Below are 15,778 nucleotides of genomic sequence, written 5' to 3' on the forward strand. Positions count from 1 at the left end.
GGAAAGTCTGGACTCTTAACCCACCGAGCAAGGCCGGGGATCGAATCCCCACTCTCATGCACACTAGTCGGATTCACTCCGCTGTGCCACAGTGGGAATCCCCTCTTATGCTTATTTTTAAGCCTCCTCCAGAAGAGACGGAACCGCGACGCACTAGCCAATTCCAACTCCGGAGGCCGCCTCAGCAAACGGGAGCTTCACGGGTTCTTGGGCCCGCCCCCTTCCGCCCCGCCCCCACCAGGCTCGAGCCAAGGCCTGGAGCCCGCGCAGCTGCCCCCGCTCCCTCCGCCCCGCGCTCGCCACTGCGCAGGCGCGGCCCGAGAGCGTGGGTCATCTGGAGGCAGCAGGCCCTCAGGAGCCCTGGGGTTTGCGGCCTGCGTTCGGCCGGCTCCAGCCGCGCGCTACTTGAGGGAAAGAGGCTCAGCAAGCTGAGTCTCCCCGCACCCTGGGCAGTGTGGTCATGGAGAATCAGGTGCTCACGCCTCACGTCTACTGGGCTCAGCGGCACCGAGAGCTGTATCTGCGCGTGGAGCTGAGTGACGTGCAGGTAAAGGCCGGGCGGCGGGACGTTCGCGGGGTCGTAGCTCCCGGGACCAGCTGGGATACTGGTCCCCATTGTCCGGGTGCGTGCCAGAGAGCCAGCTGTGCGCCTATGCGATCCACGACGCGATGCGCTCTCGGCGTCCAGGCCCGAGCAAAGGCTGGCCCTCATCTAGGCAGACTGTGGGTGCGACTCCCTGAAGGCTGCGGGTGCCTCGGGTGCTGTGTGAGGCCCGCGTGGGCCGCGGAGGCTGCCCCGGGCCGCCTCCTTGTTCGCAGTCTGCGGCCTGATGGAACCTGAGCCTGGACCTGGAGGCCTGGCCGTCGGGGTTCGCGAAGAGCTCGTCGGGTTGGGGGTGCCGTGTGACACTGGCTTGCTGGGCCTTGGCTGGACGTCTCTGCTGACCTGAGAGGTCCAGTTAAGTCCCCTCAGCTTCATCAGAGGGGCCACACCCACCTCCCAGCCATTCAGTGGTGGGTGTCATTCTTGTTAATTTTGAAGCCCAGAAGACTTCAGAGAAGATACCTCACGCCCACCGCCCCGTTCTCAGGGCTGTGAGCTCAGGTTTGCTGAGTTGCATAGAGAACTTCAAAATTATCTTGTTGGGGCATTTATGTTTGATCTCATTGGCCCGCATATGAACAGACTGAGGCCTACTACACGGTGATTTCAGGACCTGAGTACTCCCATGTCTTTGTCCACACTATGCAGGATTCTCGTCTTAGGGGAACTGGAATTTTCCATCGGGAATGTTCTTTCTGCAGTCATCCTTACTTCCTACTCTCCTTGACATCTATGGCACTCTGTAGCCTCCTTCACTTAACTCTCTCTGCCTCTGAGGTAGAGGTTTATGTTTGGATCTGTCAGCCCATGTGTCGTATTGTCTTGCCAGCTGTAGGTGCTCTTTGAGTGTGGTCTTGAATATGTTGAATTTAAATTTTTGCTTCTGGATTATAAACCTGTTTTCTCATTGAAAGATAAAGACAGGAGTTCCCCTCCAGGCTCGGTGGTTAACGAACCCGACTAGGATCCATGAAGATGCAGGTTCAATCCCTGGCCTCGCTCAGTGGGTTAAGGATCTGGCGTTGCCATGAGCTGTGGTATAGGTCGCAGATGTGGCTTGAATCCCGAACATACAGTCCTAACCCCCCCCCCCCCAAAAAAAAGAAAGAAAAAGAAAAACACTGGCCAGAATGCCTTTAAAATAGGCTGTGACATTGCACAGTGTGTCATTTAATGTGTTAAATCAGGCTGAATTATACTTTTGCATCAGAGGATGAATAAACATTCTGTGTTGTCTCCCTCTACTCTGCTCCAGGGAGTTTTGATAAAAAAGGAAAAAACAAACAAAATCTTTGTAGACAGAGATCAGAGTCTCCTTCTAGAGAGGATTCTTCAATCAATAAGAAAAGTACAGAACATGTGTTATGGCAGTCTCTTTTAAGTATTCAGTTAAGCATTAAATATTAAGCACTATTTACCAATTAAATAAACCCAAGCCCTCTCTAGTAATACAGGTGTAATATTCTGGAATGCTTCTGAAGCTACAAATAAAAGAGCTGTTTTTAGGGGAAGTGGGGTGGTGTTGGTGGAAAAAAATGTAAATTGGAAAAATGAAAGAATGCATCATACTTATATTTTTCCTGAAAGATCTAAATAAATCATTCAGTTAAGAAACACGAACACATGTGTTAATCATATTTGGTAGGTCTTAAGTCATGAAGGTATGTGTTTGGAATTTATTGTAGGTAAAGAAATGTAAAGGTGGAGGGAAAGAATGAAATTTTCTTTTGGAGAGAGAAATTCTTTTATTTTTTGGGGAAAAATTAAATCTTTTTCCACCAATTGAGTTTTTGGTTTTTCTGAGATTTCCCATCTCTAATTATGAGGCATCTATTTCAGCTTAAAGCAACATGTTAATACCATTCATAAAAGAAATTCTCTACCATGTGTGGAATACTACAGATTTTCCAATATGAGTCAGACAGCTTTCGGGCATTCTATCTAGGAGGAAGCGTGTTATCATATACAAGCAAAAAGTTTTGTGCATGAGTGTGTTTATTTGTAGAACTGAAGTTGAATATTGAACCAGGTCCCTGATGTTAAAGGGATTTGTTACCTGTCTTTCCTTAGTAAGAGGTGACTTCCAGAAATAAGATGAAGTATTCTAGTTGGGAGACTGGGAAAACTTTCCAGAAAGAAGAAGGCATAGACTTTCACATTGTCTGACTTGTTGCACATGTCGGTGCCCTATAGCCAGAGCATGTCAAGAACACACCTCTAGTTAAACAAGTTATGTTTATTACTCATACAAGCAAGGGAAAGTATACCCCATGGGTTTGCTCATTAGGAATGTTGAAACTGATTGTAGGATTTGGACTCTGACGATTGGGGGACAGACTAAGGAGGCAAGAAGTTGCTCTAGATTAGATGCTGTTAAAAAATAAGGGCAATTCTGTGGTTGAGTATCTGAATAAATCTTATATATAGAGAAGGGAGACTAGCACAAGAATAAAACTATAGTTGGTGGAGAAGTTGCAGTCACTTGTTTTGGCCAAGAGATGAAGGGTGTCTGGTATTTTGTAGGTGGCATTGTGGCCGTGTTTTTGTTTGTGCTTACATAAAATTATGAAATGGACTTTGATTTTATCAAGGTATTCTGTCAGATCGATTATGTCCAATAGCAGAATAACATGTTCTAGCTGTGAGTGCCAGGCTGGGTTTGGGACATCAGAGGCTGCTCTTTAAAAACAAAAAATCTCAATTGCTCTGTGTAGGGCCCATGAAATGGTGATTCTGGCTCGTGGTGAAGCAATTCATTTATTTGTTCAGTGAGGACCGTTGGTGGAGACAAAAGTGGAGTACCTGCTTTTGTCTCACATAGGCTAGGTGCTGAGTTGTTGGACAGCTCTCTATCGCCCCCTGCTTTCCATAACTTATGCTTAAGTGAGTTTTAGTGTTGAATTCCAATTTGGGAGCCTAAGTCCTGTTCCCTTCCCTTCCTAAGACACAGAGAACCATCAGGTTTCCCCGTCTCTACTCTGTCTTTGGGGCTGCAGAACTCGTGACTGATAAGAAACCACCACTGATGTGAGGAGGAATGGTACACTATAAAGACTTCAGGGAGTTCCCTCATGGCTCAGTGGGTGGGGGACCTGGCATTGTCACTGCTGTGGCTCCGGTTTGATCCCTAGCCTGGTAAATTCTGCAAGCCACAATGATGACCCAAAATAGACAAATAAAGACTTTAACAGCAGCTTTATCTGCGTTTGAGGTGAGCACTAGCAAAGAGGCCAGCCAGAGTCCAGTGGGGCTAGGGCAGGGTTACTTTCAGGCTAAGCATGAAGGATTCATTTGTGCTGAAACCATAGTTGTTAAAGCGTTTGTTCATTTATCAAGGTTTTTGTTTGTTTCAGTTATGTGAGGATAGTGTGCCTACCTCTGTTTGGTTGCTGTTTGAAAAAGATAACTATTCTTGACCTTATCTAATAGAGAGTCTGGTGGAAAGAGTGGTAACTGAAGGCATAAGATTGGGTCCTTGCTTTTCCACTTACTATCTGGTGTCCATGGATTATTCACTTGACCTTTATGAGCCTCAATCTTTTCTTCCAAATAAATGTGGATAATGACACCTAATTCATAGGATTGTTTTGAGGTTTGTATTGGATAATGGGTTTGAAAGTGCCTTGTGAATTCTCCCATACTATTCAAGAATAAGGGGTTATTATTTTGACATTAAACCTTAGATGAGAGAGAGAAACACGAAGAGCAATAGAACAGAACAGAGTCTGTCTGTAGACTTATCTACGTATGAAGACTTACTTAAACAGTAGTGATGGCTTTACAAATTAATAGGGGAAAGGATGAACCATTCAGGAGATTGTATTGAGACAATTAGTAATTCAAATGGTGAAAAGATAAAATAAGATCTTCCCCTATGCCATAGACAAAAGTCAGTTTCAGGTGGGTTAATGACCTAAATGCGTAAAGAAAAACTACTGGAAGAAAATATATTGAAAAAAGAAAATATAAGAGGCTTTTTTTTTTTTTTTTTGGTCTTTTTGCCTTTTCTAGGGCTGCACCCATGGCACATGGAGGTTCCCAGGCTAGGGGTCTAATCAGAGCTGTAGCCACCAACCTACACCAGAGCCACAGCAATGGAGGATCTGAGCCTCATCTGTGACCTACATCACAGCTCTAAGCAACGCCACATCCTTCACGCACTGAGCAAGGCCAGGTGTTGAACCCGAAACCTCATGGTTCCTAGTCAGATTCGTTAACCACTGAGCCATGATGGGAACTCCCTAGGAGGTTATTTATACAATACTGGAAGAGAAAAGAATGTGTTAAGACACAAAAACATAAGCCTTAAAGAAAAAAAAATTGACAGATTTAAGAGGAGCTTGAGGCAGATATTTGTAGTGTAGTATCACTGAGCTCTTCCACATATGCACAAGGAGACAGCATTACATTACAGCAAAAATATTGAAAACAACCTCAGTACTTATCAACAGAAGAGTGGATAAATTGTGGTATATTTATACAATGACACACTGTACAACAGCTAAAATAAATGAAGCAGAACCACCTATGGATAAAGTTTAGAAATATGTCAAGTAAAACGCAAGTTGAAGAATTATATGTATTCATATTGTATTTGAAACCATTTATGTAACATGTAAAATAATACAGTATATTGTAATGAATACCCGTGTTGTACATGAATAAAGAATTAATACCAAATTATTTAATTAATAATGGGAATGACAAACTTCAATTCTAACATAGTGGTTACCTGCAAGGCTGGGATGTTTGAGGAAGAAAGGGCAATGGGATTGAGTAATTATATAACTATACCCATATCAATTTCTTAAAAAAAAAAAAAAAACCACTGAAGAAGTAACGCAAAATGTTAGTGGATAATAGACAAAATGGTGTTTGCTATGTTTTTCTGCGTGTGGCTGATTGCTTGAAATATTTTGTGGTAAAGATTAAGTCTAATCTAAGCTGTTCATATCCACAGTACAGAACCACTCATTAGGCAGTGAATTGATTAAATAATTTGGTTGCTGTTGAGTGGTTGCAATGGTCTGACCAGGCACAGTGCTAGGTATTGGGGGTGGGGGTGGTTTCAGTGGTGAACAATGCATATAAAGATACTACTTTCAGGTTGAGGGAGATAGACAATAGATAATAAATAAAATTTTTACCAAGATAAGTACTATGATGGAGGTAAGAGTAATTGGTAGAAATATTTTAAGTAGGGTGGTTGGGAAAGGCTTCATCGGGGAGGTGATATTTGAGCTAGGTGAAACTGGAAGGATAAAATGAATTAAGAAGAGACCTGGGGGAAGAACATTCTTCTAGTGCATAGACTTAAGGGCAAGCAAGGACTTGGGGAAGTTCCAGGGAACAGAAGGGATGTTAGTATGTTTGGAGTGTAGTTAGTGAGGAATAAGTTAGAAGGAGATGAGGTTGGAGGAGTTTGCAAGATGTAGGTCATGTAGGGCCTTGTTGCCATGGTAAGGAGTTTGGATTTTATTGTAAGAGCATTGGGAAACTATTAGAGTTTTAAGCAGAAGAGTGACATTATAGAATTTGTGTTTTAAACGATTATTCTGACTGCTCTGTGGATTATAGAGGGGCAAAAGTGAAATCTGGAAAACCATTTAGGGAAGTTATTATAGAAGTGTGGGTGAGAGATGAGGTGACTCTGTCTAGGGGTGACAGTGGTGGTGGAGAGCCATGGACAAATTTGAGATATATTTGGAGAGAACCTTCAGGCCTTGATGGATTGCATATATTGGGGCTGTTGAGGGGAGAGGGAGAAGGAAAGAATCAACAACTAGTCCTAGAATTTTGGCTTAAGCACAGAGTAGATTATGATCATGCCATAGGTGCGGCTAAAGGAAAAAAAAAAAGACTTGATTATGATGCAGTTTACTGGAATATTTAAGACTAGAGAAGAGGTTTAAAGGACAAAATTGAGAGTTCCTTTTGGACATGTTGGTGTGAGACAATCTCCCTGTAGAAATGTGAGATAGTCACATAACTGCACAAATGCAGAATTCAGGGCAGTAGTCTGGATTGAAAATAGAGAATTTCATGAAATCTTAGACTTCAGTGATTTTTTTTTTTTGTCTTTTGTCTTTGTTGTTGTTGTTGTTGTTGCTATTTCTTGGGCTGCTCCCGCGGCATATGGAGGTTCCCAGGCTAGGGGTTGAATCGGAGCTGTAGCCACCAGCCTATGCCAGAGCCACAGCAACGCGGGATCCGAGCCGCGTCTGCAACCTACACCACAGCTCACGGCAATGCCGGATCGTTAACCCACTGAGCAAGGGCAGGGACCGAACCCGCAACCTCATGGTTCTTGGTCGGATTTGTTAACCACTGCGCCACGACGGGAACTCCAACTTCAGTGATTTTTGAGATGTCATTATTTTATGCACCATGAAAAAAATGCTGCTGATTAAACTATGGTACATACATTCATACAATTTTATGACTTCAAATGTTTGTTGTTTTTGAAAGAGCTCTTTTATATTTGTTTAAGCTGTCAGTTCATTCCAGCCAGAGACCTCTAGAAGCACCTTGTTTTAACAAGTTGAGTTTAATGATTGTTTTAGGGAGAACACATATGGGGAACTGTGGGGGTGTCTCAGTAAGAGAGTGTTAGAAAGAACTGATTAAAGGATTGGGGGTTTGGTGACTGGGAGAGGGTCTAATGAAGTGGGGGCTTGATTTAGATTGGATGCTGTCAGGAGTGGGAACACTTCTATGATTGGGTATTTTGTGGATGGCATGGTGACCCATGCCTAGAAAAAATTATGAGGTGACCTTATTTTGTGTCATTTTATCATGATCTCAGTAACCTGAGGTTGGTTTATGTTGTTTGATATTATTTGTGTTCAACAGGAGAACAAAATGGTCTTGTGAGCTTTGGACCAACTTGTAATAATTTTGAGATCTGCCTGTGAATGTCAGATCAGTTTCAGATGTCAAGGGCTGCTTATTTCCTTCTCAAAACAGTTTAAAAAATACAAAAATTAGAGTTCCCATCGTGGATGCAATGGAAATGAATCCGACCAGGAACCATGAGGTTGCAGATTTGATCCCTGGCCTCGCTCTCTCGGTTGAGTATCCAGCATTGCCGTGAGCTGTGGTGGAGGTCACAGATGTGGCTCGGATCTGTTGTTGCTGTGGCTGTGGTGTAGGCTAGCAGGAACAGCTCCCATTAAACCCCTAGCCTGGGAACCTCCATGTGCCTCGGGTGCGGCCCTAAAAAGACAAAAAGACAAAAAAAGCCCCGCAAAAGCCCCCGAAAATTATCATTTTATCTATGTAATTGCTTCTGTACACATAAATATGAAAATATAAGCAAAAAAATTGGTGAAAGTATTCCTAAACCATTTTCATATCTCAGAATCCACTCTTCTGAATCACTTTTCTAATCAGAGATGTCACTGTCCATGTTTTATCCATAAAGTGTCATATTCTGTGCTATTAAAAGCACTAGTAATGCAGCCTTTCTGAAAGAGTGCTCTACTACTATCTCTGGCAATTTTTTTTTTCAAGCCATCAACACCTATTTATAAGTTTTGATGCTGGCACATTCTTATTGTACTAGAAGATGTCAACAGAATGTTTCCAGACATGAACCAGGACTCATACTACTTCCTTACATGACCTTTAAATGGTTTGTTGCCTGAAATAATTGAGTTGCAGCTGTGTAGTCATGTCATTGAAGAACAGCCAAGCTCATACATGCTCAGGCAGTGACTGCCATGCCATGGTTGTTACTTTGTCAAAGCAAGTGTAAGGTGCTGCTGTCAATTGTAGTAAATATGCTGATTTTAGAGCTATTGAATGTGAAAAAATGTGCATTTTAGAATTAATGAAATATAGCAAATTTTGGGGTTGTCAGTAAGTTGCAATATTTAAACCCTGAGGCCAGATGGGATCATCAGGAAGAGAAGAAGAATTAGAGATGACCAAATCAAGCTCCTAAAATATGGTGTCTTGGTTAGGAGCCCAAGAGTTGTTTGCTTTGGTTTGAATCTTGGTTTTTGTCACTTGCTGATTGTAAATCTCAAGCAAGTTGTATATGCTCTGTATGCCTCCGATTTCCTCATCTGTAAAACTGTTGTATTAATAGTGCTTATTTTATAAGGTTGGCTTTGTGTATGTGTGAGCTAGTAATGTGAAACACTTTGAAAGATAATTAGCATCTAGTGAATGTTCATTAATTTTTTTTTTTTGGTCTTTTTAGGGCTGCACCCGAGGCATATGGAGGCTCCCACGCTAGGGGTTGAATTGGAGCTGTAGCTGTTGGCCTGCATCACAGCCACAGCAACATAAGATCAGAGCCATGTCTGCGACCTACACCACAGCTCAAGGCAACACTGGATCCTTAACCCACTGAGCAAAGCCAGGAATCAAATCTATGTCCTCATGGATACTAGTCAGATTTGCTTTCACTGAGGCACAGTGCAAACTTCCTTAATAAATGTTACTGAATTGACCTGGATGAGGAAAGTGGCTAATTGGAGAGGATAGGGTTCATCTTAAGGGGATAGCTATTGTCATTCAAGAATGCAGATATGAGCATTGTAAGAAAGGAGAGCAGGTTAGCCCTCTCCTTGACAAGGATGGAAGAGGCCCTCAAGCCTGATGACACACATACTGTTAAGGCATTGCCACCTACTTCATGGCATCTAACCATTTTTTTTAAAATTTATTTTTTAAATTAAAAAATTTTTTTTTTCTTGTCTTTTCTAGGGCTGCACCCACGGCATGTGGAGATTCCCAGGCTAGGGGTCTAATCGGTGCTGTAGCCACTGGCCTCCACCAGAGCCACAGCAGCTCGGGATCTGAGCTATGTCTGTGACCTACACCACAGTTCACGGCAACGCCAGGTCCTTAACCCACTGAGCGAGGATCGAACCCGCAACCTCGTGGTTCCTAGTTGGATTTGTTAACCACTGAGCCATGATGGGAACTCCCATTTTTTTTTTAAAATGGCCACACCTGTGGCATATGTAAGTTCCTAGGCTAGAGATTGAATCTGAGCCACAGCTGTGACCTGTGCCACATTTGCGGCAACACTGGATCCTTTAACCCATTGCGGGACTGAACCCACACCTCTGCAGCAATGTAAACCACTGCAGTCGGATTCTTTTTTTTTCTTTTTTTTTTTTTGGTTTTTTTTGGGCCACAGGTTTGGTATGTAGAAGTTCCCAGGCTAGGAGTCAAATCCGGGCTGTAGCTGCTGGCGTACACCAGATCTAAGCCACGTCTGTGATCTATGCCAAAGCTCATAGCAACGCTGAATCTTAAACCTCCTGAGCAAGGCCAGGGATTGAACGTGTGTTCCTCATGGATACTGATGGGGTTCATTACTGCTGAGCCACAGCAGGAACTCCTGCAGTTGGATTCTGTGCCATAGCAGGAATTCCTAACCATCGTTTTTGAACTTATTCATAAAACAGAAACAAATTCACAGATTTTGAAATCAAATTTACGGTTACTATAGGGGAAAACGTGGAGGGGAGGGATAAATTAGGAGGATGGGAATAATAGACACACACTACTGTATATAAAATAGATAATTAATGAGGACCTGCAGTATAGCACAGGGAAATCTACTCAATAGTGTGCAATAACCCACATGAAAAAAAAAGAATGCATGTATGTGTAACTGATTCACTTTGCTGTACATCTGAAACTAATACAACATTGCAAGCCAACTATACTCCAATAAAATTAAAAACAAAAGAATGCAGATCTGAGGTTGGCCTCTAGTTCTAATTTTTGGAAAAGTGGAAATTCAGATTTTTTAAAAAATGAAAAAACCTTACAGTTTTATATTTATTCTATATATATTTATATGTATATATATTTGTCTTTTGTCCTTTTAGGGCCGCACCCATGGCATGTGGAGGTTCCCAGGCTAGGGGTCTAATTGGAGCTGTTGCTGCTGGCGTACGCCACAGCCACAGCAATGCAGGATCCGAGCCATGTCTGTGACCTACACCACAGGTCACAGCAGTGTCGGGTCCTTAACTGACTGAGTGAGGCCAGGGATGGAACCCGCAACCTCATGGTTCCTAGTTGGATTCATTTCTGCTGCGCCACGGTGGGAACTCCGTCAACAAATATATAAATTCTTACTGTGTTCTTGGCAGTTTTCCAGACTCCAGAATTCTGGGTATGAGCAAGGCAGACAAAGTCACTGTTCTCCTGAAGCTTATTACTGAGTGGAGGAGATAGTGGTGGAGGAAGATTGACAATAGAAGGACATATATTCATCAGTTTCCAGTAACAATGAATGTTATGAAGAAAATTAAACCAAGAAAATGAGAGGAATCATGAAAAGTTTCATATTGAGTAGTCATGGAAGGTCTTTGAGGAGGTGACTCTTGAGCAAAGACCTAAAAGTTAAGAAGTCATGCTTGGAGTTCCCGCCTGGCACAGTGGTTAACGAATCCGACTGGGAACCATGAAGTTGTGGGTTCAGCCCCTGCCCTTGCTCAGTGGGTTAATGATCTGGCGTTGCCATGAGCTGTGGTGTAGGTTGCAGACACAGCTCGGATCCCGCATTGCTGTGGCTCTGGTGTAGGCTGGTGGCTACAGCTCCAATTTGACCCCTAGCCTGGGAACCTCCACATGCTGTGGGAGCGGCCCAAAGAAATAGCAAAAAGACAAAAAAAAAAAAAAAGAAGCCATGCAAAATTATGAGGACTGAATATTACAGGGAGAGGGAATAGCTACTGCAGAATTCCTTGGTGGTGAGTTAAAATTAAACATTAATAATAAAACAAAAATTCTCTGCAGGCCATGGAAAATACTGTGGGTGGTTCAATTTGGCCCTTAAGATGTCAATTTATGTCAGAAAACTGAGAGATAGTAAAAACTGATAGAGATAAGCAACAACCCAGGATTGCGGGCTGAGACAGACATTTAGAAGTTGAGCAGAGCAGAAAGCACCAGCAAAGGAAGATTGAGAAGGAGTAGTCTGTGAGGCATAAAATCAAACACAGTATCCTGTGGTGTCCTAGAAGGCAGGAGATATTTCATTGGGGGGGGGGTCAGCTGTGTCCAGCGCTGCTTAGAGGTTGAATAAAATGAGGTTATGTGACCACTGAATTTGCCGAGGAGGCTCTCAGTGATTTGATAATAATTTCAGTGGAGTGGCGAGGATGGAAGCTAGATCAGAATAGATTTTAGAGTAAATTTATGGTGTGAGAACAGGTGATTTTTTAAAAACTTTTAAAGCTTTTAAAGAAGTTTTTCCTTGTGGAGGGAAGGGATAAGCAAAGGTATCAGTGGTCTTGGAGTTCATGACAGGAAGATCACTGTGGACAAGAAAGGCTTTTTTTCTAAGGGATGTGAGCGTTGAGCTGTGTTTTTGAGTATAAGTAGAATTTGGATCCAAAGAGTGGATTAAAGAGCATATATGCTGTCACTTACAACCTATTGAGTATCTCACAGCTGTAAAAAGAATGAGTGAGGTCCTGATGAACTGATAAAGATCGATTTAGGTGAAAAAAAGCAAGGTGCCTAAGAATGTGTATTGCATGCTCCCTTTTGTATAGAAAGAAGGGGAAATAAGAGTATCTGAATATGATTACTTATTTTTCTAAACACACACACACATACAGAAGAAAGATAAACCAGGAGTTACCATGTGGCTCCTGGGGTTAAGAACCCGACTAGTATCCATGAGGATGGCCTTGCTCAGTGGGTTAAGGATTTGGCGTTGCTGCAAGCTGGGGTGTATGTCACAGGTGCAGCTCAGATTTGTGTTGCTATGGCTATGATGTAGGCTGGCAGCTGCGGCGCAGTTCGAGCCCTAGCCTGGAAGCTTCCATATGCCCCAGGTGCAGCCCTAAAAAAAAGCAAAAAAAAAAAAAGATAAACCGGATGCCAATGAAGTAGTTACCTATGGGTGGTGAGTGGGAATGTGCTAGAAGGGGATGGGCTTGGGAATAGGACTTCTGTCTGTAAAGATTGACTTTTGAATGATGTAAATTTTTTCATCATTCAGAAATAAAACTTACTAAGAAAGGATAAAATGGCAGATCTTGAAATTAAACACAAACAGAATCAAAAGGACCTAACTGTGTATATCAAGTTGATAACTATACAGATAAGTAAGTTAATACAAGTAACATTTGAATGTAGTACTCTGGTTTGTGTTGTTGTTTTTTGTATGTTTTTGTTTTGGCCATGACTGGAGCACATAGAAGATCCTAGGCCAAGGATCAGACCTGAGCTACAGCAGTGACAATGCCGAGTCCTTAGCTGCTGCGCCACCATGGAATTCCAGTACTCTGGTTCTTTAGTGGGTATGCTCTAAAGACAAAAAGAACTGCAAATAAAGTTTACATTTTACTTATAGGTTTATTTTTAGTAAAAATATTGATGTAATTCTGAAACTTTTACAATCAAATAAGTAAATGTGTTAATGTTATTAGGAACCAAGATATTCACCATAAGAAAAGAGATACAGATATCAAATAACAGAAAATAAAGAGAAGCCCTATAATAATTCTGAATTGGAAATTTCAGTATGACAACATGATTTTTTTTTTTTTTTTTGGCCGTACCTGCAGTATGCAGAAGTTCCTGAGCCAGGGATCAAACCCACAGCATCTACCCAAACCAAAGCATGGACAACACCAGATCCTTGAGTCACTGGGCCATCAGAGAACTCTGACAACATGGTAGTCCTAGCTAGACCCTAAAGATCATCATTGATATACCTTAGTGTGCCCAGATCATGGCTTCTAAATGACCATTCCCCAACAGAGGAACTATGAGGACCCTTGAAGATACAGCCAGTTATTCCAAGTCTGTGCCAGAGGAAGTACAACATCCTCAAAGGCTGATAAAATCATGTCAGAATAATAGAGGAGCTGGTTTGAAGGGGTTTCTACTGGCCAAATTTGTTACAATTTGAACATCAAGAAGAATAAGAATAGTATTGGATTTTATCAGAGTGGATTAAAGAGGGAATCCTTAAGTCTATAATGACAGTAAAAAAGAAATAAAGAAGACCAGGGTGGGGGCTGGGGGGGGGATGGGCAAGAGGCGGGTATGGTCATAAAAGGGCACCATATCTGATCTAGAACTGTTCAGTATCTTGATTGTGATGATGAATAGACGAACCTACACATGTAATAAAATTGTGTAGAATTTACACAGGCACACACAAATAAATACAAGTCAAACTAGGAAAAAGCAAACAAGATAGGTGGATTGTATCAATGTCAATATCCTGATTGTGATATACTATAGTTTTGTAAAATGTTATGGTGGAGGGAAGATGGGCAGAGAGTACAAGGGATCTCTTGGTATTTCTTGTCTTTTCACGGCCACACCCAAAGCATATACTTATATTTCCGGAGAAGGGAGAGAGTCCACTCTCCAGTTTATTTTATGATGCATTTATAAGAAAGGGAAATTAGAGGCCAGTCTCACTTATAAACATAGATATTTATTTTTTAATTGCCTCAGAGTCTCTTCCTTCCCAGTTTAGAGTTTGTTTCTGGCATAAGGTTCTTGTAGGGGTTGTAGGGTTTTGTTTTTTTTTTTTTAATTTTAATTTTAATTTTTCTTTTAGTGGCCGCACACGTGGCGTATGGAAGTTCCCAGGCTAGGGGTCAAATCAGAGCTATAGCTGACGGCCTACATCACAGCTTGCAGTGGAGCAATGCCAGATCCTTAACCCACTGAATGAGGCCAAGGGTCGAACCTACATCCTCACAGACACTATGTTGGGTTCTTAACCTGCTGAGCCACAATGAAAACTCCTTTTTTAATTTTTATTTATTTATTTTTTAACTGAAATGTGTTCCTTAACTACTACCCGCTTTGGAGAAAGCTGAACCTGATATCCCCAGGGCACTGCTGGCTAGGAGTTAGTATCTGAAATCTGGCTCAGAGAAATGCTTTGTGAAGTCCTGGGCTTGTGCTGTGGCAGATGCTTAAACCTTGGTTGCCTACATCTTTGTCTGAGGCGGGTAAAATGGACCCCAAAACCTCCTTTTTCACTTCCAAGCGAATTAGGGTATGGGGAATAAAGAGTTGGGCAAGAAGGGACTGAGATAGCAAATGTACCACCAAGGCCACCAGAACGCTGGCTTTCATGATCACATTCTCACCAAAACTTACGGCACAAACATGCCTCTGAAAGTGCACCCTTTTTTGATGAGGTTCCCTAACTCCCTCTTCATGGCACAGAGAGGATCATCTAGATTGTTAACCCCTCTGAGTGAGCTTCTCAGCCTGAAGTCTGTACCTTCACCAGGGAGGTTCTAAAAGTAAAGCTTGGCTCCTATGCTCCTGTAACCCAGTTCCTCTTCTCCCCCTTCCCTAACGTTCTTGGCTATGACTAGAGTCTGGGGTCCCACTGCCTGTTTGTATAGACCCCCTCTCCACCTTACCTCTGTTTTGTTGGTTTCCTTTGATTCATGATGGAATACAGAGCCAAGCTTATAGGAGAAAAATTAATGAACTAGTTACGGCATTGGAAACATGCTGCTTCTTGATTACTAACTTTGAGCTCGGAGTTAGGAGGTGAACTGTTTTCTCATCCAAAAGAGTTGTTTCACTTTATGCTGCTAAAAGGCATTGTAGCAAGTTCTGAGAATAAATGAACAATTTAGAGGATTTTGATTTCTTCTAGTCTTGGTTTGGATAGTGGTTGAGAGAGTGTGTGGTGCCTGAGGCTAAGCCACTGCGTGTTTCATTTTCATCTAAACACCTACAATCTGCAGCCCTTCCCTTAACCTATAGGAATTAATTTGTTTTTCATGTTGTAGTATGGGTCTTACTCCTGGTGAGTCTTTCCACAACCATTCTATTTCCTTTGTGCTCACTCCCTCTTTTTGTTTTTTTTTTGTCTTTTTAGGGCTGCACCTGCAGCATATGGCAGTTCCCAGGCTAAGTGTTGTTGACTCAGAGCTGTTCTGCCAGCCACAGGCACAGCAGCTCGGGATCTGAGCCTTGTCTGTGACATATACCACAGCTCATGGCAATGCCAGATCCTTAGCCCACTGAGCAAGGCCAGGGATTGAACCTGTGTCCTCATGGATGCTAGTCAGATTCATTTCCACCGAGCCATGATGGGAACTCTTGTGTTCACTCTCTTAACTCTGTAATGCTTAATTGCTTTTTACTGCTCTTTTGGTTTTGAGTATATGTTACTTGACACTATTTTGTATCTTCTCACAG

The 15,778-nt window shown here is 42.4% G+C and overlaps 1 protein-coding gene and 1 non-coding gene across 2 annotated transcripts in view; both read left to right on the top strand.

The window, feature by feature from the left end:
• The first annotated feature begins 291 nt into the window (after positions 1-291).
• HACD3 (3-hydroxyacyl-CoA dehydratase 3) overlaps positions 292-15,778 on the top strand; it is a 39,967-nt gene continuing 24,480 nt past the window's right edge. The window contains exon 1 of the mRNA XM_047767103.1: positions 292-547. Coding sequence (XP_047623059.1) covers positions 461-547 — 87 coding nt within the window. The 5' untranslated portion in view covers positions 292-460. The remainder of the gene's footprint in view (positions 548-15,778) is intronic.
• On the top strand, positions 9,146-9,271 carry LOC125121782 (U6atac minor spliceosomal RNA). Its single transcript, XR_007133644.1, has one exon. It is a non-coding gene; the product is annotated as a U6atac minor spliceosomal RNA (small nuclear RNA).

The sequence above is a fragment of the Phacochoerus africanus genome, chromosome 2, assembly GCF_016906955.1.
Source record: "Phacochoerus africanus isolate WHEZ1 chromosome 2, ROS_Pafr_v1, whole genome shotgun sequence".
Classification (NCBI taxonomy): domain Eukaryota; kingdom Metazoa; phylum Chordata; class Mammalia; order Artiodactyla; family Suidae; genus Phacochoerus; species Phacochoerus africanus.